Source organism: Bufo bufo, chromosome 8 (assembly GCF_905171765.1).
Source record: "Bufo bufo chromosome 8, aBufBuf1.1, whole genome shotgun sequence".
NCBI classification, from domain to species: Eukaryota; Metazoa; Chordata; class Amphibia; order Anura; family Bufonidae; genus Bufo; species Bufo bufo.
This window is the reverse complement of record NC_053396.1, coordinates 219346223-219372121: the sequence shown is the minus strand read 5'-3', so window position 1 is coordinate 219372121 and position 25899 is coordinate 219346223. Positions and strand designations below refer to the sequence as shown.

Below are 25899 nucleotides of genomic sequence, written 5' to 3'. Positions count from 1 at the left end.
AAAAAAAAAATTCCCACACATCCAATTTCACCTCAATGTAACGTAGTGTTAGAATGGAAAATTCCTTTAAAAATAAAAAATAAAATAAAAAATTTGTACCATTTTGGGGGAAATTTCAGCACATTATTATTAATTACTCCAGACCCCACTATAGGGTTCATGGGGCTTTTAAAAGGCAAAAACAAACAAGTACCGGACAGGATGGAGGAGAAGAGCCGGCGAAATGTTTGTTTTTTTTGACACATCAGCGCCATTTTTCTACCTGAGCCTCCAGACTCAAGGGTGTTAAGTGTGTGTCGCACAAGACAAGCCCAGGATCGGGGAGGCTTAGAGGAGTCGGCTAGTGTTTCAACAAAATGTGTGAGCTTCTATGGAGAGAGAGAAAAAAAAAAAAAGACCAAAAAATGAAAAAAGTCCCCAGTAAATACAACTCCTCGAGACGTCTTCTGTCAAGTGGAGTCCATGAGCTGTTTCTTCGCTCTGGGAAAGATAGGTGACTGTCACCCCCCCCCCCCAACATGGCCGCCCTTACAGCTGGGCGATAACTTGTGGAGTTGCTGTGGCGGCCATATTGGTTGTCACCCAGTTTTCCAAGGACCGGCAATAATTTAATTCACTGGAGAGTTTTCTTCATCATAATGGATTAGTCAGATTCGCTCTCGTTGCGATCTGTTCGAGTGTATAAATAAGATGAAATGGGGGCAGACACGTGACAAAGCGCCGCGGAACGGAGCAAGGGCACTTAAATAAGGAACATACAACGGACATGGACTATGGCACCAGTGACAACACGTGAAATATCCGAAATGTCCAGGATAACATCCCCCAAGAGGTGACCCGTGTCTCGCCCCTGCCAGGTAGAGGGTCTCCGCTCTCTGCGGTGTCCCCGCCACCTCCCTCCGGAGCCGCAGCTCTCAGTCTTGTGCCGTATATTTTACTCCTTCGAAGAAGTTCCAGGGGGAATAATAATGGCTCATTCCTCGTCGGCCGCCAGCAGGAAGCCCAGGATGAAAGCGCTCCCCCGCTGACGCTCGCTCGCCGTCTGCTTCCCCATGAGGTTTGGTGGAGGCCGCAGGAGGAGACTGGTGAACACAGTAGCTGTGCCAAAAAAAGGAAAACACATAATAAATTGTACGGAATCAAGTTATGAAATAAAAAAAAATACTACAAATATTAAAAAAATAAAATCTATAAATTACACTCAGAAGTGATCTGGTTTTCACAACTTATTTTTGCTACATTGTTGCAAAATGTGAAGAGACCCCAACGGTCACTTTAATACAGGGGTCAGCAACCCCCGGCACTCCAGCTGTGGTGAAACTACGACTCCCAGCATGCTCCAAAAAAACAACAGATATGGCATCAAGAGGTTAAAGGGGGCTTCTGCAGAAAGAGTCCAACAGTTCTGCACCGTTCTAATACACTTTGTGTTTCATTCCTTTTTTTTTTTTTAAGATCACCACTTGCTGTCAGTGAATGGGTCTTGTGTGCACCCAGACACATCTAGCTCTGCTCACAGAGGTCGTTACTTAGTATTACTGAGCAGCACACACCCCATAGGCCGACGCCCACACTGACACACTGTAACAGCCGGCAGCTGTGTGAGTTGGCCTAGTCCTTACCAATCAGGTTGGCGTTCAGGTTGTTATCGGCAGTGAACTTCAGCAGCTCTCGCAGGAACGACATCAAGTATCGGAATACGTTACGGTGAGAACGCGTAAGTTTGGAGATCACCTATAAGAGGGGGGGAGGGGAACGTTAGAGAGAAGGAGGCAAGAAACCATTACAGCTTCCGGCAGCGGATGCAGCGTACCTGCCGGCAGAGCCGCGTGTCGTGTGAGCAGTCGATGCACTTCTGGTAGAGCTCGTAGCAGATCACCGGCTCTGGTAACGCCTCCAGGAAGATCAGCAGCGCCTCGGCTACAGAATGGTTGCTTCCAGCTGAGGAGGGGGCGAGGTTAAGGTGACTCGTAACAATGTATCAGTCTGTGCCCACAAAGAGGAAAAACGCATGGCTGCAACGGGGTGAGGGGAGATGCAACATGTATTACACAGACATTACACACTGGTCACTGCATCCTGCTGCTCAGGAAATAGTGAATATGTACAGTATATACATGTATGTGTATATATACACGTGTGTTCATGTCCGGCGCGTCGGTCCAGCAGATGGCGGATTATCAGAAGGATACGGATGTTGTCCGGGATGCTGGTGTCTAAACAGTCAATGATTTGCTGCAGTTCCTCCTGTTTTCCCGGGGTCTGGAAGAGATCTTCCTGCAAGAGAATAAAACGTCCTGAGCAATGGAGAAGAATACAGACCTCAAGTGACCAATCAGGGGGCCAGATCTAGTAAGCTCCTCCTCCTCCAGTGGTCAGGAACTTGTGTCATGTGACCCTCTCTGCTGACAGGAGAAGCCGTTTTGCAGCAATCTGTTGGGCCGGGGCCACCACTCGGTCCATGCTAGAGGACATCTGTAAGATCCGGGTCTGCCCTCTGATTGGCCAATTTCTAAGAAAAGAGGACCCCCACATACCTGGCGGCAGGCATGCTTGTACAGGTGATCCACCAGCAGCCACATCTCTTTCGGGATCTTCAGGGGCTTGTCAGTAGTACCGTCCACGTCCTCCGACATCTGCATCACAGCTTTCTCCTGGGGGGGAGGGGGGCAATAATGAATGAATATTATATACAGTAAGTGCTCTGAGGTGTCACATACGGGGGGACGTCACCTATACATTTATGGACAATGATTAACACATTTATCAGCTCTGGGAAACTACAACTCTCAGCAGATTATTAGTCTTTTGAGCCGGGAATCCTGATCCGCCATCACAACCACGGACGGAGCGCGCTCCTTGTTCTGGATTCCCAGAATTTCTAAGTTATAAAATGTGGAACCATAAGAATTTCACTCATGTGGCGGGCGCTGCTGGCAGCAGGGATTTAGGATTTGCATCTTTCCCCATTTGCATTCCTGCATTTTCTTTTTCCCACCAAGATTCTAAAAATTAACTTGTGATTTAGGGGGGGGGGGGGGGAACTGACAGAATCAAAGAATAAAAAGTAATGAAAATTATGCATAATTAGAAATTATACTAATAAAAATAAAATATAAATACAAAACTGTAAAATAATAAAGGAGAGGACAAACAAAATAAATAATGTTACAAAAATCTTAGAACTAAAAATAATAAAGATAAATGAAGCAAAATAATAAAAAAAACACAATCTTACAACTATAAATAAAAAGGTAGTGAAAATTAGAATGAACAGTAAGAAAGTAATAAAAATAGAAAAAAAAAAATATGTTACAAAAATCTCAGAACTAAAAATAAGAAATAATATTAACAAAAATAACAAGGAAAATAAAAATGCTAAATAAAATAAGTTAACTTAAAAAACAGAGAAAATCTTATAAAAATGATGAATTATAAGAAACAATAAAAAAAAAAACTGTAATAAAAACAAAATTAATAAATTACATAGAAATCAGAGAAAAAAAAAAAAACAATACCACAATAAATTATACAAAAAATAATTAAAATGATAAAAAAAAGAGATATTTTGTGAAACTCACCTGTAAAATCTTTTTCTCGTCTTTTCCATTGGGGGACACAGACCATGGGTATAGCCTAGGTCATTACTAGGAGGAGACACTATGCAAATAGAAAAAGAGAGCTCCTCCTCCCTGGGCTATACCCCCATGTTCCACCGGAAGGACCCCAGTGCGTGCAAAAGCAGTAGGAGAAGGAGACCAAAGCCATAGAGACCAGAACAACGGAATACCGCCATCGGACCGAAAACCTTCAGGACCCGAAGAACTAAACCAACCCTTCCTACAACAGGTAAGAATGGGAGGGAGCTGTGTCCCCCAATGGAAAAGAGGAGAAAAAGATTTTACAGGTGAGTTTCACAAAAAAAATCTCCTTTTCTCGCACATTCCATTGGGGGACACAGACCATGGGACGTCCCAGAGCAGTCCATGGGGTGGGAAAAAGATCAGCACCTCCAGGGGGAAACGCCCAACGGTCAAACAGGAATCATCGCCTGCAATACCTTGCGCCCAAGGACAGCATCAGCCGATGCCAAAGACTGCAACTGGTAAAACTTTGTAAAGGTATGCAAGGAAGACCAAGTGGCCGCCTTACAAAGTTGAGATGCCGAGGCGCGATTACGCCTAGCCCAGTGCGCGGTAACCCTGGCTGGGGGAACTCTGCCACGGGCACGATAAGCCATGGCAATAGCCGACCGAATCCATTGGGCTACAGAGACCTTGGAAGCCACCAGACCTTTACGAGGCGCTTCCGGAATCACGAAAAGGGAATCCGTACGGCGGAAAGAGGCAGTCACTGACAGGTACACACGCAGAGCCCGGACAACGTCCAGGGAATGGAGAGCGCGCTCCTTGCGGTTCGCCGGAGATGGACAAAAAGAGGGCAGGACTATATCTTCATTAAGGTGGAAGGCGGAGACCACCTTGGGCAAAAATGAAGGGACCGGGCGTAGCACCGCCTTATCCTGATGGAAGACCAAAAAGGGCTCCCTACAGGAAAGCGCGGCCAGCTCCGATACCCTCCTGATTGAGGTGATCGCCACCAAAAAGACCACCTTCCAGGTGAGAAGATTCAAAGAAACCTCCCTCAAAGGTTCAAAGGGAGCCGCCTGAAGGGAAGACAGAACCAAGTTCAAGTCCCAGGGGGGTAGGGGAGGAACATACGGAGGGACCGAATGCGCCACCCCTTGTAGGAAGGTCCTCACTGGACCGAGCAGAGCCAGGGATCGCGGAAAGAAAATTGCCAGAGCAGAGACCTGACCCTTCAGAGAGCTCAAGGATATTCCCATCTCAAGACCCGACTGGGGAAAGGAGAGGACCACCGGAACCGAGAAACGAAGGGGAAAAACACCCAGTTTCTCACAAAAGGCAAGAAAGGCCTTCCAGGTACGATAGTATATCCGGGATGAAACAGGTTTTCTGGCCTTGATCATGGTCTTCACAACAGAGTCCGAGAAGCCCCTCTTTTTCAGGATGGCGGTCTCAACACCCACGCCATTAAACGCAGTGACCATAAATTCTGGTGGAAGAGCGGTCCTTGAGACAGTAGGTCCTCCCTGAGAGGAAGAGGCCACGGCACGTCTGCCAGCATCCGAGTGACGTCCGAGAACCAGGCGCGGCCAATGGGGAACGATGAGAATGGTTGGAATCCCTTCCAACGTGATCTTGCGCAGGACCTTCGGTAGTAGAGGCAGGTGAAAAGACATAAAGGAGAGGGAAGCCTCGTCACGGAAACACCAGCGCGTCCACCCCGTACGCCTCCGGGTCGCGAGCACGGGCCAGAAACGTGGGAACTTTGTTGTTGAGCCTGGACACCATCAGGTCGACATCCGGGCGGCCCCACAGGCGACAGATGTTGTCGAAAACTTCCGGATTTAAGGACCACTCTCCTGGATCCACTGTGTTGTGGCTGAGAAAGTCCGCCTTCCAATTGTCGATACCCGGGATGTACACTGCCGACAGTACTGGAACATGAGTCTCTGCCCACTGGAGGATCCTCTCCGCCTCCTGCATCACCGTCCGGCTGCAGGTCCCGCCCTGGTGGGTGACGTAAGCCACGGCAGTGGCATTGTCTGACTGGACCCTTACCGGGAGACCTGCCAGGAGATGAGTCCAGTGAGAAAGGGAGAGGAAAATTGCTCTGAGCTCCAGCACGTTAATCGGAAGGCGGGCCTCCGCCGCCGACCAAAGCCCCTGCACCGTCTGGGTCTGTAGAACACCACCCAAACCTAGGAGGCTGGCGTCGGTGGTGACGACTGTCCTTGAGATCGGAAGAAAGGACCTCCCTGAAATCAAGTTTTGGGTGGAAAGCCACCACAAGAGGTCCGCCCGAACCCGAGGAGGCAGACGGACTCGAGAGGCCAGACCGTGCGACGTCCTGTCCCAAAAGGACAGAATCGCCCGCTGTAGAGGCAGAGTGTAAAACTGGGCATAGGGGACGGCCTCGAAGGAGGCCACCATCAGCCCCAGAACCCTCATGCACTCCCGGATGGAGAATCGCCAAGAGCGCTGTAGGGGAGAAACCGACTCCTGAATTCGAGAGGACATGGAACTTGGCAGGAATATCCGAGCTGCCGTGGTGTCCAGAACCATCCCTAGGAAGGTCAACCTCAGTGAGGGGAGAAGAGATGACTTCTGGACATTAATCAGCCAGCCGAACTGCTCCAGAGTCTGAACAGTTATCCGGACGCTGTCCCTGGCCAGGGGAAGGGAGGAAGCCTTTATCAGTATGTCGTCCAGGTAGGGCAACAGAGATATTCCCCTGGTACGGAGGAGCGCCAAGAGCGGCGCCAATATCTTCGTGAATACCCGAGGGGCCGTAGCCAGCCCAAAGGGCAGGGCGACAAACTGGTAATGCTGCCGCCGACAGCAAAGCGCAGAAACCTGTGGTGAGATTCTGCTATAGGGACATGCAAATAGGCGTCTTGTATATCCACAGACGCGAGGATTTCCCCTGGAAGAAGAGAAGCAATAAAGGATCGGAGGGACTCCATCCGGAACCTCCGGACCCGCAGAGACCTGTTTAACAGCTTCAGATCTAGAACAGGCTGCACCGATCCCTCCTTCTTTGGCACCATGAATAGGTTGGAGTAGAAACCAGCGCCTTGCTCCTCCAAGGGGACTGGGATAATCATTCCCCTGTCCATAAGGGAAGAGACCGCCTGCAAAAGAGCCGAAGCCCGGACCGGATCCCCCGGAACTCGAGAAGAGAAGAAACGCTCCGGAGGCCTGGAAACAAATTCTATTTTGTAACCAGATGTTACAATTTCCAGGGCCCAGGCGTCCTGTATATGATCTCTCCAAACCTGTTGAAAGGAGAGCAATCGGCCCCCCACCGTAAGAGGTGGGGGCGCCCCTTCAGGCGGAAGACTGCTTGGGAGCAGCCGGGCGGACTGACTGTGGCCGCGGGCGCTAGGAAGGCTGGGGCTTAAAGGCAGGTTTCCTACGGGAGTCCTGAGAGCCCCCTGGGAAGGGGGCCGCCGCAGATCTGGAAGAGGAGAAGTGACGAAAGGACTGGTTCCTAGAACCGACCTCCAAAGGTGCGCTTGGATCTAGATTGGGGTAGGTTGGTACTCTTGCCCCCCGTCGCGTCCGAGATGATCTCGTCCAGCTTAGCACCAAAAAGCCTGGAACCCGAAAAGGGGAGGTTAGTGAGGGAACGCTTAGAGGAAGTGTCAGCGTCCCAAACCTTCAACCAGACTTCTCTACGCTGTGTGACCGAAAGGGCCGAGATACGCGCAAAGAGAATGCTAACATCAAAGGAAGCTTCGCAGAGAAACTTCGTCGCCTGCGACATCTGGAGGACAAAATTCAAGGTGTCCGCAGAGGCATCCTGCTCCACCAGGTCCTGATGGTGGCGCTGCAACCATACGGAAAGCGCTCTGGATACCCAGGCCGAGGCGAAAGCGGGCCGCAGGCCAGTGCCTGCCAGAGTGAAGATGGCTTTGGACAGAGAATCCAAACGCCTGTCCACTGCATCCCGTAGAGACGAACCGTCCAAGACAGGAATAGCCGTATTCTTAGCTAATCTGGCCACCGGCGGGTCAACCTTAGGAGGAGAAGACCACTGCTGCACATTTTCTGCAGGAAATGGATAAAGAGTATCCATACGTTTCGTAGCAGAAAAACGATGATTCGGGCGGTCCCAGGCCTTAGAGAGGACCTTGTCGAACTGGCCATGTATGGGGAATACAACCGTTTGAGGTTTCCTAGAGTGGAAAAGAGGGAATTCCTGGTTACCAGCGGAAGGAGATTCCCCCTGGATATCAAAAGTATCTCGGACCGCCGCCACCAAGTCTGTCACTATAGTGGACAGCTTGGGCGAGGGCTCCAGCTCTGTGTCCTCGTCAGAACTGGATCTCTCCCCTTCCGATCTATGATCTCTGCGAGGAAAGGAAGTGTCTGAACGGGTCTCTAGGCGAGGAGGGGAAGCAGAATCATCCGAGGAAGGATGCTGCTGTGTACGCTGCCTCTTAGAGGTTGAGCGTCCTCTGTGGGAACCACTGAGAAGCGGTATGGTGGTAGCCGCAGGATCCGTAGACGCCATGCGTTCCATGAAGGCCATCGCGACCCGAGAGACTTGGGCTAAGTCAGCAGCCCAAGCGAGTTCCGCGGGCTCCGACAGGGCGGAGGGAGGACTGGGATGAGTGAGAGGGGGAGGAGAGGATGATCCTGTCCAGAGGCAAGGCAAGAGTCACAGGACCCAGAGACCGAAAGTGGCAAGCCGCAAACTTTACATAGCCCCAGTGGGGCCAGAGGGGACGACTTGGATTTTTGTGAGGCCCCAGGTTTTGGCATGATGGCGGTTCTCCTGCAATGGAAGGGGCGAGGGTCTCCTACCGTTCCTGCAGCATGAGACCAGGACAGAGTGGAGCCGGGAGCAGCCTAGAGCGCTGAGCCGGAAGTAGCAGAAGACAGAGCGCCGCCCACAAATCGCGCCAGGAGGTGCGAAACCCACGCGCGTGGGAAATATGAAAATAAGACGACGCGGCTGCTGGAAGGGTAGGAGGGTCCGCGCTCTAGACATCGCCGAGGGAAGCCGGGAAGTTGCCGCTTATGTAGCGATGCCCCAGACAGGTATCCTCTCCCCCTTCAAACCCCCCACCAAGCGGCCCTAGCGTTACACCGGGAGACAGGGGAGGCAGTGTACTTATCTGCGTCCTGTAGTCTTCCCCCCTTAAATCCACACCAGCGGAGGTCACCTCTCAGTCAGCTGGCACAAGGAGTGGCAGTGATCTGGAGGAGGGCAGCAAGGTGACCCCGAATCTGATAGGCCACCGGAGCTGCAGATCGAGCCCGGTTCCACTTAACTTCTGGGGGAGGTAGCCGGGGACGTCAATTCGACCCTGGCGCTTGCTCCACCAAGAGACCAGGGAAGCAGAATTGCGACCCTGCGTCCACTGCAGAAAAAAATAAACGGGAGTAGAGAGAATGTCATCCTCCTTATCCGACACGAAGCAAGAACTGGGGTCCTTCCGGTGGAACATGGGGGTATAGCCCAGGGAGGAGGCGCTTTCTTTTTCTATTTGCATAGTGTCTCCTAGGCTATACCCATGGTCTGTGTCCCCCCAATGGAATGTGCGAGAAACACGAAATAACTGACTGACAAATCTAAAATAATATCTTACATCTAAAAATAATGACCAATACCCTTTGTGTGATATATACAGGACGTGTAGACATAGATAGATGTATATATGTACAGGGTCGCTCAAGATACAATGGCCTCATTTTCTACTTGCTCAGCAATAGTCTTCCCTGGTCCATCACCATAAAATGCCTCAGACTCAGATCCAACCAATCAACACGTCCAAAGCCCCTGCACTGGTGGTAGCGCCTCCTTACAGTACCGTGCGGCATTGTCCTGCACTGCCCCCTATCTGTACCAGGCTGAGCTGCTCCTTTTGATGCCAGGATGGGGCGGCTGAGTGTGCTGTACTGGACCCTGAAGAAGCTCCTGTCCTCACCATAGAAGATGATTTCCAGCTCCTTATATGTAAGGACCTGCTTTATCTCTTAGTTATCTGCTTATCTTTCTTAAATCTTCAGTTTCTCTCATCTCCGCATGACATTTTGGGGACTTGGAACCAATTACTTGTCCCCCACAAGGTTATGGACTCAGGTTACAATGGTTAATTAATATTGTATCTTGAGGGACCTCTCTATATATATATATATATATATATATATATATATGTCTCCCGCATTTCTCCGACCCCTGCACCCGGCTGTCAGATTTGTAGCAGAATAACAATTCACCCAACATTAAATATCACGGCTAAAGCTTTTGTCTGAAGAACATAAAAAAATAAAATTAAAACACATTGATGACTGATGATATAAAATCTGTATTATCATCATCTAAAATGAATGCAGCTCGAAGACACAAGATACTTGCTGACTGTTTCCAGCTGACGCTCGCCATCATCAATGTTGGTAAAATCAGGGGAAATATACGCTCTATGTGACGAGCTCGGCAGAATAGAGCACGGCCCGCCATAACCACCCAGCTACAGCAATATATTATTCAACTAATGGCCGGCTCTAAGTAATTGATATAACGTTTATTTTAGGAAAAACTTTTGTATGCGCTAAATCACAGTGCCGGCACAAGCGCGGGGACGGACCGCAAGGCTCAGCGATCCCGGAGTAATAGAAGAAGGAGATCAAACAGTCCACATTGATAAAGCCATGTATGTATCAATCTATCTACTGGTAGTGGCCGACTGTACAATAAGACAGGTACACTGGTAAGAAACGCGAGAGCGCAACGCACCCCGCCTAACTATGTATGAATTTTGCAGCATGAAAATACAAGGAGACTGAACTTTATATATTAATCCGAAATGATAATAGAGATAAGCTACATATGAATATATAATATAGAGGAGAATCTAACTTTATATACCGCAGCACATGAACCTGGTTCCAAAACTGCGTGAGCTCCGCAATTGGAACTAAAAGAGGGACCGTGACTACAATTAACCATAAATACTAATGTATCACTATATACAGTTGTGTTCAAAATAATAGCAGTGTGTTTAAACAAGTGAATAAAGCTCAAAATCTTCTATTTCCATCCACACAAATGCATTGGGAACACTACACGTTCTATTCCAAATCTAAACATGAAGAAAAATATATCAAATTTGTGTTGTTCCTCTAAAAAAAAAAAAGAAAAAAAAAAAAAGAAAAGTGAATATTAGACCGTTCAAAAAAATAGCAGTGTTTGTATTCTTCTTTACAAACTCAAACATTGACTATATAGACTGAAAAACGTTTGAAGGTTTTGCTTTCCTTAGGATCACTTCACTAATATTTAGGGTCCATTCACACGTCCGAAATTTGGGTCCGCATTCGTTCAGCAATTTGCGGACCCATTCACTTTCAATGGGGCTGGAACAGATGCGAATCCGCATTTCCGGGGATCCACATCCGTTTTTTCGGGATCCGCAATTCCGTTCCTGAAAAAAAATAGAACATGTCCTATTCTTGTCTGCAATTGCGGACCAGAAAAGGCATTTTCTATTATAGTGTCTGTAATGTGCGGTCCGCAAATTGCAAATTACACATTGCAGATGTCCGTGTTTTGCGGATCCGCAAAACACTTACGGACGTGTGAATGGACCCTTAGTTGTATAACCGCTGTTTCTGAGAACTGCCGTACATCTGTGCTGCTCGGAGTCACCACCTTCGGGCCCTGTGAACAGGTATTCCAGCCCAGGATGATTGGACGACATTCCACAGTTCTTCGCTATTTCTTGGTTTTGCCTCAGAAACTGCATTTTTGATGTCACCCACAAGTTTTCTATTGGATTTAGATCCGGGGATTGGGCCGGCTGCTCCATAACGTCAATCTTGTTGGAACCAAGACGTTGCACGTTTACTGGTGTGTTTGGGGTCGTTGTCTTGGTGGAACACCCATGTCAAGGGCATTTCCTCTTCCCCATAAGGCAGCATGACCTCTTCAAGTATTCTGATGGATTCAGACTGATCCATGATCCCTGGTCTGCGATAAACAGGCCCAACACTGTAGTATGAGACACATCCCCATATCATGATGCTTGTCCACCATGCTTTACTGTCTTCACAGTGTACTGGGGCTGGAATTCCGTGTTTGGGGGTCGTCTGACAAACTGTCTCCGTCCACTAGACCCAAAAAGAACAATCTTACTTCCATCAGTCCACAGAATGTCTCTTTAGGCCGGTCAATGTGCTCTTTGGCAGATTGTAAGCTCTTCAGCACGTGTCTTTTTTCCACCAGTGGGACTTTGCGGGGGCTTCTAGCAGATCGCTCGGCTTCACATAGGCGTCTTCTCATTGTAACAGGACTCACAAGGGAACTTTAGACCTTCTTTCATCTTCCTGGAGCTGATTGTTGGCCGAGTCCTCGCCATTTTGGCTATTCTTCTATCCATTCGAATGGTAGTTTTTCACTTTCTTCCACGTCTTTCAGGTTTTGGTTGCCATTTTAAAGCATTTGCGATCATTTTAGCTGAGCAGTATAACATTTTCAGGACTTTTTTTTATATGTTTTCCCCTCGTCAATCAACTTTTTAATCACGGTACGCTGTTCTTCTGAACAATGTCAGGAACGACCCATCTTCCTCAGAATTTCAGAGAGAAATGCACTGTAACCGGCAGGTACGACATGTGCTGCCTTCCTTCCTTAAATAAGGGCAATGATTGCCACCAGTTTTTCAAAGAATAGATGACCTCACTCTCAATGAACACTGCTATTATTTTGAACATGCCCCTTTCAATAAGTGATTGAATTACACAAAATCAGCGGCATGCATGTCATGACTGTTGGATTTCTATTACTCTACTACACCTGCTAGTAAATTATTTGCCATGTAGAAATTTTATTTCTACCAAAAACAGTGATTTATCAGGTTAGTGATGTCTGACTGCTATTATTTTGAACACAACTGTATGTACTTTAACATGTTTATCCTTGTCTTATGTGAAATGTAATTGTAAATTTATGTGTAAATGTAATTTTTATAATTGTATCTTAAAACAAATGTTATATCAATTACTTCAAGCCGGCCATTAGTTGAATAAAATCAGGGGAAACAAGGATCCTACGGATCGGGTTCGTCACTGTCTGATAATTTGCTTCTAAAGATAAGCGGCACCACAGCCACATTCAAGGAGAGAGGACGAAACGCGTCTGACACTATTCCTCAGGGACCCCAATGATGGATGGTGGTCCCAGAGATCAAATACTTCCGAGGATCGGTGATAAGGTGCTAGGGAGGACAACCCCTTTGTCCGCTTTCGTTATATTGATGACTAGTCCTCAGGTTATCAATATCAGATTGGCGCTGGATCCGACTCGCCGATCGGCTGGATGAAGAGAACGCAGTGCTTGTACGAGTGCTGCCTTCTCTTCACCGTTGACCTGCTCGCCTTCAAAACTGCTCCCGAGGATAGGTCAATATAGAAAAAGTGGACAACCCCCCTTTAAAGGGCTCCTCCAGGAACTCAGGGTATCCTCCCCGAGGTCAGGCCAGACTCACAGTCACTTCAGTCAAAAGCTTTTTTTTTTTTCAGAACAGAATCAAAAAGTTCTACAAGAGGAAAAAAGATAAAAGCAAAGTGACCACAAGATGAAGCACAAAGCAACTAGTAAGAGACAGACGGGGGGTGAGGGGCAGGTCCGGGGGGCAGTTACCTTCTCCGAGAAGCTGTCTTCTCCCTAGGAGCAGAGGATAAGCAGCGGAGGAAAAGAGGAAAAAAACAGATCAATGCACGTCCATAGGAAGAGCGAGCAGACTGGGGGCAACCTGACAGGACAGCGTCCACACGGGTCGGGTTTGCTGCACATCTATTCCGCTGGTCTGGTGTGAATTTACCCTATAGCTCTGCTAATGAGGAGGAGCCCACTGAGATCAAACATCCCTGCCCAGTGTGTGGGGCCCCCAGAGCAGCTCAGGGGCCTGAATGGAGGACTACTCCCTCCACTACAGTTCCCTGCAGTACTACTCCCTGGCTGTTACTCCCTCCACTACTACTCCCTGCAGTACTACTCCCTGGCTGTTACTCCCCTCACTACCGCTCCCTGGCTGTTACTCCCCCCACTACCGCTCCCTGCAGTACTACTCCCTGGCTGTTACTCCCCCTACTACTACTCCCTGCAGTACTACTCCCTGGCTGTTACTCCCCCCACTACTCCTCCCCACTACCGCTCCCTGACTGTTACTCCCCTCACTATCGCTCCCTGGCTGTTACTCCCCCCACTACCGCTCCCTGGCTATTACTCCCCCCACTACCGCTCCCTGGCTATTACTCCCCTCACTACCGCTCCCTGGCTGTTACTCCCCCCACTACCGCTCCCTGCAGTACTACTCCCTGGCTGTTACTCCCCCTACTACTACTCCCTGCAGTACTACTCCCTGGCTGTTACTCCCCCCACTACTCCTCCCCACTACCGCTCCCTGACTGTTACTCCCCTCACTATCGCTCCCTGGCTGTTACTCCCCCCACTACCGCTCCCTGGCTATTACTCCCCCCACTACCGCTCCCTGGCTATTACTCCCCTCACTACCGCTCCCTGGCTATTACTCCCCTCACTACCGCTCCCTGGCTATTACTCCCCTCACTACCGCTCCCTGGCTGTTACTCCCCCCACTACCGCTCCCTGGCTATAACTCCCCCCACTACCGCTCCTGGCTATTACTCCCCCCACTGCAGTACTACTCCCAGGATGTTACTCCCCCCACTACTACTCCCTGCAGTACTACTCCCTGGCTGTTACTCCCCCCACTACCACTCCCTGACTGTTACTCCCCTCACTATCGCTCCCTGGCTGTTACTCCCCCCACTACCGCTCCCTGGCTGTTACTCCCCTCACTACCGCTCCCTGGCTGTTACTCCCCTCACTACCGCTCCCTGGCTGTTACTCCCCTCACTATCGCTCCCTGGCTGTTACTCCCCTCACTACCGCTCCCTGGCTGTTACTCCCCTCACTACCGCTCCCTGGCTGTTACTCCCCTCACTACCGCTCCCTGGCTGTTACTCCCCCCACTACGGCTCCCTGACTGTTACTCCCCTCACTACTGCTCCCTGGCTGTTACTCCCCCCACTACTGCTCCCTGGCTGTTACTCCCCCCACTACCACTCCCTGGCTGTTACTCCCCCCACTACCACACCCTGGCTGTTACTCCCCCCACTACCACACCCTGGCTGTTACTCCCCCCACTACCACACCCTGGCTGTTACTCCCCCCACTACCACACCCTGGCTGTTACTCCCCCCACTACCACTCCCTGGCTGTTACTCCCCCCACTACCACTCCCTGGCTGTTACTCCCCCCACTACCACTCCCTGGCTGTTACTCCCCCCACTACCACTTCCTGGCTGTTACTCCCCCCACTACCACTCCCTGGCTGTTACTCCCCCCACTACCACTCCCTGGCTGTTACTCCCCCCACTACCACTTCCTGGCTGTTACTCCCTCCACTATCACTCCCTGACTGTTACTCCCTCCACTATCGTTCCCTGACTGTTACTACCCCCACTATCACTCTCTGGATGTTACTCCCTGCAGTACCACTCCCTGGCTGTTACTCTCTCCACTACCGCTCCCTGGCTGTTACTACCCCCACTATCGCTCTCTGGATGTTACTCCCTGCAGTACTACTCCCTGGCTGTTACTCCCCCCACTACCACTCCCTGGCTGTTACTCCCCCCCACTACCACTCCCTGTATGGCCATGTTCACTCTCATTATTTGAAGAATCTGACCGCGTGTGCGGCTCCCTCCAGTGTAGTCTATAGACGTTTCGACCACCTTCAAGTGCACCAGCTCTGCAGGTCCTGTGACTCCTATAGACTCTAATGGAGAGAGTCGGGCACACGCTACGCCTGCTCGCTACTTCTTCTGGTTTCTTAGACACTGATAGTATTTCTGATGGACCCAAATGGGGCCACATCACTCCCATTCTCCTAATAGGGGGTGAGGTGGAACCTGGGGATATGCTGTACAGATTGGTGGTCAGAATAGCCCTTTGGCACAGCTTCTAGATTGCACAGAAGGTGTCATTTAATGAATGGCTTTACACCTATGGCCAGAAATCACACAGAAGCAGATAAGGCACAGGCTCGCCATGCAATCAGGTCATTAGCAAGGGGCAAAATGGGCACCGGTCTCCAGAGATGCCCCAACAGCAATACCACTGGTAACACCAGGCGGGGTCTTCAGGCCGTGACCTCCCATTTAGCATTTTTTAATGGGCGACTGCCCCGTAACATTAAAATGGGAAATGCCCAGAATCACTGCTCTGTGACCAATTCTTCTCGCTCTGCATTTGTTGGACCCGTACACATCACGAAGCTCAGATAATCCCGATATTAACACTTTACACAAGGGGCGGTCAATCCCTACCAGGTCGATGAGTTTAGTGATTGGGATTTCCCGGATCGGCCGCTTCATCCGGCACAAGGCTTCTAGAGACGTCCCGAAGGAGCTGACCAGATAACTGCCACTGATGGTGAGGAAGTAGTCTTTGCCCCGGTCCAGGTGAAGGACCAGGATGTCCTCAATCATGTCTTGACCTGAGTTGAGTAACGTCACCGAGTCTTTACTGACGTACACGTCCAAACTGATCTCCACCGACTCATCTGTAAGTGGAGAAAAGGGTGTACAGCGAGGGGGTCTGCAGAGATGATAGGTGGGAGAAAGCAGCGAAGGATTGGAGGGAGGGATGGGAGAAAGGAAGGAAAGGGATGGGAGGAAGGAGGGAAAGAAAAAAGGCAGGGAGAAGGAAATGAAAAAAGGGAAGGGAGGGAAGAGGGAATGATGGGAAGGAAGGAATAGATGGGACAGAAAAGGAAGGAAAGAGAGAGGGGGGCAGTAAGAAGGAAAGAAAAGGAAAAGAGAAAGAAGGAAAGAAAGGGTGGGAAAGGAAGGAAGGTATGAGAGAAAAGGGAAGGGTTGGAGGGAGGGAGGTTTGGGGAGAAAAGGGGGAAAGAACAAAGGGATAGGAGGAAGGAGGGAAGGAAAGAAAGAATAGATGGGAGGGAAAGAGAAAGAAGGGGGGCAAGTAAGAAGGAAAGGATGGAAGAAAGGAGGGAAGGAAGGAATAGATGGGAGGGAAAGAGAAAGGGGGGCAGTAAGAAGGGGGAAAGGGAAATAAGGAAAGGGAGGGAGAAGGATTGGAGGGAGGGTTTGTGAGAAAAGAGGGAAAGAACACAGGGATAGGAGGAAGGAAGGAATATATGGGAGGGAAAGGAAAGAGAAAGAAGAGGTGGCAAAAAGAAGGAAGGGATGGAAGAAAGAAAGAAGGGAAAGAAGGGGTGGGAGGAAGGAGGGAAGGAAGAGAGGGGAGGAAAGAGGGAAGGAAAGTGATGGAAGACAGGAGGGAAGGAAAGAAAGGAAGGACATGGAAAGGAGGAAGGAAGGGAAGAGAATGGAAAGGGAAAGGAAGGAAGGGAAGAGAATGGAAAGAAGGAAAGGGAAAGGAAGGAAGGGAAGGGAAGAAAGGGGAAGACAGATGGACGGACAGACAGAAAACACCCTTACTTGGCTCCAGGTAGCCCTCGCAGGGCTCGGCTCGCAGCCAGGGTTTGCAGTACTGGGAGTCATTCAGTTTGGGGATGAAGGAGAAGTGACAGGGGACCTGACCGTCATTCTGGATGACAAACTTCTCTTTCTGGAGCTGCCGGAATCGCACTTGATTAAACTTAAACTGCAAGACGGAAAGAATGAGACAACTGAAGAGCAAGACATGGAAAGAAGAAGCTGATGACACAAGACACGGTAGAGGCAGGGTGTCATTCTCCCTCCCTTTAGGGGGCGCTATCTGCAGGGTGACTGGTAAATAACATGAAGTATTCTCTCACTTCTGATCTGCTCAGCTTCAAGGACGGCAGGAAATCGTTCTCCATCCGGTCCATCATCCGCACAATGTCCTCAAACGATTTCCTGTATTTCCGTTCGTCCACAACTTTAACCTGAAACCGGAGAAAAGATCGCGCTGGTTATAAGAGACACGAGGAGGAGACCGCCTAATCAGAGAGCAATGAAGTTCTATAAGTCTCTAAGGGGCTTTGTGAAAGTGAATAGAAACATTCCTGATTATACCCTGCACTAATACTTCCTACAGGGTTTGTTACCCTTGAGACCAGCAGCACAAGTCAGCCCCTCGCTGATAGTTTGTTACAATGTATCGATACAAGCAAAACATGTATAAAAAAAATAATAATAATCACATGTTCTAGATCTTCTAAGGGCTCTTTCACACTTGCGTTCTTTTCTTCCGGCATAGAGTTCCGTCGTCGGGGCTCTATGCCGGAAGAATCCTGATCAGTTTTATCCTAATGCATTCTGAATGGAGAGTAATCCGTTCAGGATGCATCAGGATGTCTTCAGTTCCGGACCGGAACGTTTTTTGGCCGGAGAAAATACCGCAGCATGCTGCGCTTTTTGCTCCGGCCAAAAATCCTGAACACTTGCCGCAAGGCCGGATCCGGAATTAATGCCCATTGAAAGGCATTAATCCGGATCCGGCCTTAAGCTAAAAGTCGTTTCGGCGCATTACCGGATCCGACGTTTAGCTTTTTCTGAATGGTTACCATGGCTGCCAGGACGCTAAAGTCCTGTTTGCCATGGTAAAGTGTAGTGGGGAGCGGGGGAGCAGTATACTTACCGTCCGTGCGGCTCCCGGGGCGCTTCAGAGTGACGTCAGGGCGCCCCACCCGCATGGATGACGTGATCACATGGACACGTCATCCATGCGCATGGGGCGCTCCGACGTCATTCTGGAGCGCCCCGGGAGCCGCACGGACTGTAAGTATACCGCTCCCCCGCTCCCCACTACTACTATGGCAACAAGGACTTTAATAGCGTCCTGGGTGCCATAGTAACACTGAACGCATTTTGAAGACGGATCCGTCTTCAAATGCTTTCAGTTCACTTGCGTTGTTACGGATCCGGCGGGCACCTCCGGCAAATGGAGTGCACGACGGATCCGGACAACGCAAGTGTGAAAGAGCCCTAAAACGTTCTCCCTCAGTACCATTCTGATAATCCGGTACCTATAGGGGCTAGAGCAGGGTTTCTCAACTCCGGTCCTCGGGACCCACCTGCCGGTCATGTTTTTTTTAGGATTTCCTTAGTATTGAGCAGGTGATATAATTAGTGTCCATGCATCAAGTATTCATTCTGTGGGATATTCTCAAATCCTGACCGGTAGGTGGGTGCAGAGGACCAGAGTTGAGAAACCCTGTGCTAGAGGAATGCTGCTGTACTCACCCCGATGCTGAAGAGCGAGCTGACGGGCTTGTGGTCACTGGTTTTGAGCTCCATGTGGCTGCGGTACTTAAGCTGCTTGACGCTGCTGCCCCTCCACAGAACACGGTCACACCAGGCGGGCACCCGGCACTTACCACTGGGTGGAAAAAAGAAAACACATTAAATGGGGCTGCACAGGAATAAAAACACTGAAAAAACCTTCACAAATGAACTTCAGGACAAACTGCAGGAGATACCAGAGACCGGACGGTAATTAAAGGGATAGCTGCATGTGATGGGGCCGGAGTGACCGACGCTTCTCCACAGACACAGAAGTGAGGGAATGTCCACAAGGTGGTGCCATGGTATAGGGGTCACACTACTGACCTAAGGTCATTCAGAAAAACGTCCGATGCCTGTGACCAGGGCTGCGGAAACCCCAGTCACTTCCATTGGAAGCAGATTGTTTTTGGATTTGACATGGATTTCGGTGCAAAATTCACTCTGAAATCTGGGTCAGATTTGACGAGTGTGAACATAGTCTGAAGGTTTATTCTGAAAAAGAAGGGTGGGCCTGTGGGAAGGGGGCTGACATCAGAAAATTTGGCTTTGGGCTGTGCCTTCTATGAATGAGTCTTCAGAAAAAGTGACTATTCTAAAACCAGCGCACAATTACATGGCTGCGTTCATCCAGAAATAGTGCCATTCCTGTCCATAGCCGACATCAATGGGGCTGAGCCACAAGATGGGTGAAGCGCTGTTTATTGGTGTCAGACATATTTCTTTAACTGGACAACCCCTTAAGGGTCAAGACGGTCTAACGAGTTATAGGTTTAACACCTTCAGGAACCTGACATTTTTCACCTTAAGGACCCGGCCATTTTTTTGCAAATCTGACCTGTGTCACTTTATGTGGTGATCACTTTAAAACGTTTTTACAGATCCAAGCCATTCCGAGAGATTGTTTTCTCGTCACATATTGTACTTCATGACGGTGGAAAATTTGAGTCAAAATATTTCATTTTTATTTATAAAAAAACACCAAAAAATTTCAATTTTCAAACTGTCAATTTCTCTGCTTTTAATACAGATTGTGATACCTCCTAAAATAGTTATTACTTTACATTCCCCATATGTCTACTTCATGCTTGGATCATTTTGTAAACGACATTCTCTTTTTTTGGGGACGTTACAAGGCTTAGAAGATTTACAAGGCTTAGAAATCTTGAAATTTTTCTGAAAATTTCCAAAACCCACTTTTTTAAGGACCAGTTCAGGTCTGAAGTCACTTTGCGAGGCTTACATAATAGAAACCACCCAAAAATGGCCCCATTTTAGAAACTACACCCCTCAAGGTATTCAAAACTGATTTTACAAACTTTGTTAACCCTTTAGGGTGTTCCACAAGAATTAAAAGGGAACCTGTCATCAACTTTATGCTGCCCATACTAATGAATGTATAAGGGTCCATTCACACTTCCGTATGAGTTTTGCGGTTCAACAAAACACGGACACCGGCAGTGTGCGTTTCGCATTTTGCGGAACGCACATCGTCGTCACTCTCATAGAAAATGCAATTGCGGACAAGAATAGGACTTGTTCTATTTTTTTGCGGAACGGAAGTGCGGATCCGCGGATGCGGACAGCACATTCCGGCCCCATTGAAAATGAATGGGTCCGCACCTGTTCCGTAAAATTGCGGAACGGATGCGGACCTATTTTGCGGACGTGTGAATGGACCCTGCAGTAGAGACAGGTGAGATGATTTCAGCGGTCTGTCATTTAAAAGTAAGTGGTTGCCGAGAACCAACATCACAATCATTGCAGACTGGGCCTGGAGAAGAGTCTCCTGAGAAGAGTCCTGGTTATTCATGAATTCCCGCTCTCCTGCTGATGATTGACAGTCTTCTACCTAGTTTTCTCTCTAGCAGAGAGCTGACAATCATCAGCAGACGGGCGGAGAGCAGGATATTATGAATAACCAGGACTCTTCTCAGGTAGATTTGACTCTTTTCCAAGCTTGGGCTGTAATGATTATGATGCTGGTTCTCAGCAACCACTTACTTTTAGCTCATGAGTAACACTCCGCCGAAATCAGTATTTCTGACACCATTTTCTGCTGCCCTCAGTGAGGTCGGCATATAGTTGATAACAGGTTCCCTTTAAAGGAAAATCTAGATGAAATTTCAGAATTTCACTTTTTTGGCAGATTTTCCATTTTAATCCATTTTTTTCCAGTAACAAAGCAAGGGTTAACAGCCAAACAAAACTCAATATTTATGGCCCCGATTCTGTAGTATATAGAAACACCCCATATGTGGTCATAAACTGCTGTTCGGGCACACGGCAGGGCGCAGAAGGAAAGGAACGCCATATGGTTTTTGGAGGGCAGATTTCACTGGGATAATTATAAGTTGCCATGTCACATTTGAAGACCCCCTGATGCACCCCCAGAGTAGAAACTCCAAAAAATGACCTCATTTTGGAAACTACGGGATAAGGTGGCAGTTTTGTGGTTACTATTTTAGGGTACATATGATTTTTGGTTGCTCTATATTACGCTTTTTGTGAGGCAAGGTAACAAAAAATAGTTTTGGCACCGTTTTTATTTTTTATTTACAATGTTCATCTGACAGGTTAGATCATGTGGTATTTTTATAGAGCAGGTTGTTACGTACGCGACAATACCAAATATGACAATATTTTTGGTTGTTTGTTTCAGTTTTACATAATAAAGCATTTGTGAAAAAAAAAAAAAAAGTCTCCATATTCTGAAAACAATAGTTGTTGTTTTTTTTTTGTCTTATGTAGGGTCTCATTTTTTTCGGTATGAGATGATGGTTTGATTGGTATGATTTTGGGGTAAATATGACTTTTTGATCGCTTGGTATTACACTTTTTGTGATGTAAGGTGACAAAAAAAAAAAAACTTTTTTGACACACCTTTTATAAAAAACCTGAGGGGTTAGGTCATGTGATATTTTTATACTTCAGGTTCTTACAGATGCAGCAATACCTAATATGAATACTTTCTTTTTTCCCCCTATTTTTTAGAATTCTTTTTTTACTTTATTTTGGGAAAAGAAGGTTATTTATAATTTTTTTTACTTAAAACTTTTAATTTCTTGTAAAGCGTAATTTTTTTTACACTTTATTTTTTATCCCACTCTAGGACTTCAACTTTTGGGGGGTCTGACCCTCTTTACAATGCATCACAATACTCCTGTACTGTAATGCATTGGCTTTAAGTGTATTACCAGTGTAATACAGGGGGTTCTCACGGAAAGCATCGGGCTGTCTCCCTGCCATCGGGTCCCCGTCACAGCAGTGCGGGGACCCAATGGCCACCCCACACCCGGCAGGATCATGCACGTGCAGCGGTTAGTGCTGACCGCGGCAGTGCGAGAGTTAATGAGCCGGCATCTGTGTTTTCACTGATCGCGGCGCATACAGCAGCTCCTGCACCCGCCCGATCATGTACGGCGCTGGTTCTTAAGTAACGTCCACCAGTGCCGTACATGTACAGCGCTGGTCCTTAAGGGGTTAATACCTCTGGATGTAAACAAGAACGTCCCAATTCACTGACAGCAAGCAGAGATATGGAACCCGGTGATAGTAATAAATAATAATAAGAGGAGCGATGAAGAGAGTAAATGGGCTGAGAAACCCCGATCCCTGCTCACATGACCTATTAGATTATACAGAGGTCTTCAATGTGGGGTCCTTACTCGGGACCACCCCTCTTAGGCTGACACAGCACCTCCCACTCCAGAGGACGGGTTACATTTCTAGAAACGTGTGTCACATGGTACCGCATATCGGGAGTTCAGTAGGCACTGACAACCCCGCTAATAGTTTCTGCTTTTACAACGAGACCCCCCAGTGTTTACCTTGAATCCCACCGGTCTGTCTTAGTGTCGTACTTGTATGTGGGGATAAAACTGATGGCGCCTTCCGCGAAATCAGCAAAGACGTTTTTCAGATCCCGCTGGATGTTCAACTGCAGGAAGAAGAAGTGAAGAGAATAAGGGTCAATTCACACGTCCGCAAATGGGTCCTCATTCGTTCCACAATATCGGGAACGGGTGCGGACCCATTCATTCTCAATGGGGCAGGGATGGATGCGGAGAGCACACTATAGGCAGTTCTATGGGGGGTGCCGGCCGGGTGTATTGCGGATCCGGAATACACCCCAGACGTGTGAATGGGCCCCAATACTGAGGGAGGACACCGGCTGGCCAATTATACTGGAGAAGAGCACATGGACAGGTTTTTGGGGTGTGCCATGAACGCCCCATAATTCCCCGGTCACCTGATCAAACTTCAGCAGCGTGATAATGTCGTTCCTGGAGATCATGTTCTTCACCTCGGTGGCGTCGTACTTGCACAGCCGGTAGTTCAGGTCTCCCAACCAGATGACAACACTGAAGAGAAAACACCGGAATAAGTAATCCATGAGGTGCCGGACTACGGGAGGTTCTAGACCAATAGGATTCACGGGAGCCGATGGTCCCCGTCGATGACCACGCAGACACTAAAGTCTGGTAATGGACACAGCCCTGGGCACAGGGATACACTACAGAAGGGTTGTCATAGGGACGCGACCATGTTTCTACGTACTCGTGCTTCATGATGTTTAAGGAGAGGTTGTTCTGCTCTGGAAGATAGAAGTTCAGCCGCGCGCAGATGTCCTTATAGTCCTGGTTCCGCCTCTCGAAATCCTCCACGTGAGCCGCCAAATGAGAGTTCACAAAGCAGAAGGACGTGTTGTGGAAGACGAAGCGCACGGCCACCCCGCCCTTGTTACCCTAAAGGGGCGATAGGAGGAAAGCGCAGGCGTCATCTTTCAGGGGCCGCACATAAAGCTCAGGAAGCCTTCGGCAGCCGTTTCAATTTCACCCTCTCTCTGCTTGCTGTGGGTGAATTCAAACATTCTTATTATTCAGATGAGGAGCTAATACTTCTTACAGGTGAGGCTTTATTACAACTGTATGAAATGCAGACCGTGATGGCGAAAGTCTGGACTTCTTGTATCCGTACTGACACACTGTGCGGCGCTTACAGAGGATTGTCTGGATTGGACGCAGCCCTCAGAAGTATGAAGTCTAGACAGACTTTCAGACTTTGGATGTAAGAATGTTTCCACCCACTGACAGCAAGCAGAGATTTACGTTCCTTTAATGGACTCCGCGGGATGGAAAAGTACAGTCCACGACACTTCCATCCAGTTTCTCCTGAATTAAAAGGGAATCTGTCACCCTTGACTCTTGCGCGTGCACAGTATAGTACTGCGTATGCACAGCACAGATTCCCTACTGCGCATGCACCGAGCACAGAGGTGAACACTCAGAGGCGAGCGTGATTACATCTGCACTGCCTGGCGTGAATCAACATAAGGGTCTGGTCTGCGGGCGGCCATTTACCATTTTCCCCATGATTCCAGTTCCCACAGATTCGGCTGCGACCTCCTGAATGTGACGGTAATGTTCCTTTTTGGCAAAAACCAACATCATCATCCCTACGAGACGGATCAGGCGGATCTGGAAGACACAAGGAGAAACCTGGGTGATGGCAGAGAACAGGACGAGGGGACGACGCCCCCAGAATTGGACTTAAAGGGACACTGACCGGCCCTATTAACATATTTAGTTATTCCTATGCAGTCATAGATCTATTAAAGTGTATTCCAATGATATAAGAGAACCTCCTGTCCGCATTGTAAACCATGTAAAAACAACTTTATATTCATCTGTCAATCACATTTCTTTATGCCCAAGGGGCGTTTTTTCCTCCTACCTTTGTGCCCAGCCGTGCCTCAACTGTCGCTTCCTTTATTATTCACTGCGCTGGGCGGCTCTTACATTCCCCGCGCATGCCCGATAGAGACTTATGGGCATCGGCCTCAATCGGACCATCTGCGCATGCGCCGGCACCCTCCCAAGCCTGTAATTGAATGCGCCTGCGTCCGATCTCTCCTCCAAGGCACTCGTATCCAGCGCTCCAGAGCCCTGATGTCATCAGAAATTCACATGGTTAATGCGCCTGCGCCGGCCAAGAAACTCTTCTCTCCGCAGACAGGATCGGGGAATGTAAGAGCCGCCCAGCGCAGTTGAGGCGCGGCTGGGCACAAAGGTAGGAGAAAAAACGCCCCTTGGGCATAAAGAGATGTGAAAGGGAAATTATAATGGAATGGGCTGCAAATTCTTTAAGAAAATAACAGCCGTCCAGAATAAGGAGATTTTTTGTGAAACTCACCTGTAAAATCTTTTTCTCGTCTTTTCCATTGGGGGACACAGACCACGGGTATAGCCTAGGAGGTCATTACTAGGAAAAGACACTATGCAAATAAAAAAAGAGAGCTCCTCCTCCACGTGCTATACCCCTATGCTCCACCAGGAGGACCCCAGTGCGTGCAAAAGCAGTAGGAGACAAAAAAACTATAGAGACCAGAACAAAAGGAATACCGCCATCGGACCGTTAACCATGAGGTCCCGAAGAACTGAACCAACCCTTCCTACAACAGGCAAGAATGGGTGGGAGCTGTGTCCCCCAATGGAAAAGACGAGAAAAAGATTTTACAGGCGAGTTTCACAAAAAAATCTCCTTTTCTCGCACATTCCTCTGGGGGACACAGACCATGGGACGTCCTAGAGCAGTCCATGGAGTGGGAAAAAGATCAGCACCTCCAGGGGGAAATGCCCAACGGTCAAACAGGAATCACCGCCTGCAATACCTTGCGCCCAAGGACAGCATCAGCCGATGCCAAAGACTGCAACTGGTAAAACTTTGTAAAGGTATGTAAGGACGACCAGGTGGCTGCCTTACAAATTTGAGATGCCGAGGCGCGATTACGCCTAGCCCAGGAGGCCCCCAGTTGGGGGAACCGTGCCAAGAGAACGATAGGCCGTGGCAATAGCCGACCGAATCCACCGAGACCTTGGAAGCCGCCAGAGCCCTACGAGGCCCCTCGGGAATCACGAAAAGGGAGTCCGAACGGCGGAAGGGGGCAGGACTATATCCTCATTAAGGTGGAAGGCGGAGACCACCTTGGGCAAAAAGGAAGGGACCGGGCGTAGCACCACCTTTATCCCGGTGGAAGACCAAA

At 48.8% G+C, this 25899-nt stretch overlaps 1 protein-coding gene across 5 annotated transcripts in view; it reads right to left on the bottom strand.

Moving 5' to 3' along the window:
- Window positions 1-230: 230 nt before the first annotated feature.
- OCRL (OCRL inositol polyphosphate-5-phosphatase) overlaps window positions 231-25899 on the bottom strand; it is a 49922-nt gene continuing 24253 nt past the window's right edge. For 3 of the 5 annotated variants that reach the window (XM_040442118.1, XM_040442121.1, XM_040442122.1), the window contains 14 exons: window positions 24218-24334; window positions 23415-23602; window positions 23107-23218; window positions 22685-22794; window positions 18816-18951; window positions 17405-17515; window positions 17085-17250; window positions 15948-16183; window positions 13237-13260; window positions 2538-2654; window positions 2193-2277; window positions 1814-1941; window positions 1623-1734; window positions 974-1098 (listed from right to left, as the gene is read on the bottom strand). In XM_040442118.1, the coding sequence (XP_040298052.1) occupies window positions 974-1098; window positions 1623-1734; window positions 1814-1941; window positions 2193-2277; window positions 2538-2654; window positions 13237-13260; window positions 15948-16183; window positions 17085-17250; window positions 17405-17515; window positions 18816-18951; window positions 22685-22794; window positions 23107-23218; window positions 23415-23602; window positions 24218-24334 (1767 nt within the window). Of the gene's footprint in view, window positions 1099-1622; window positions 1735-1813; window positions 1942-2192; window positions 2278-2537; window positions 2655-13236; window positions 13261-15947; window positions 16184-17084; window positions 17251-17404; window positions 17516-18815; window positions 18952-22684; window positions 22795-23106; window positions 23219-23414; window positions 23603-24217; window positions 24335-25899 lie in introns of all 5 variants that reach the window. The other 2 variants (XM_040442117.1, XM_040442120.1) reach the window with 2 other exon arrangements.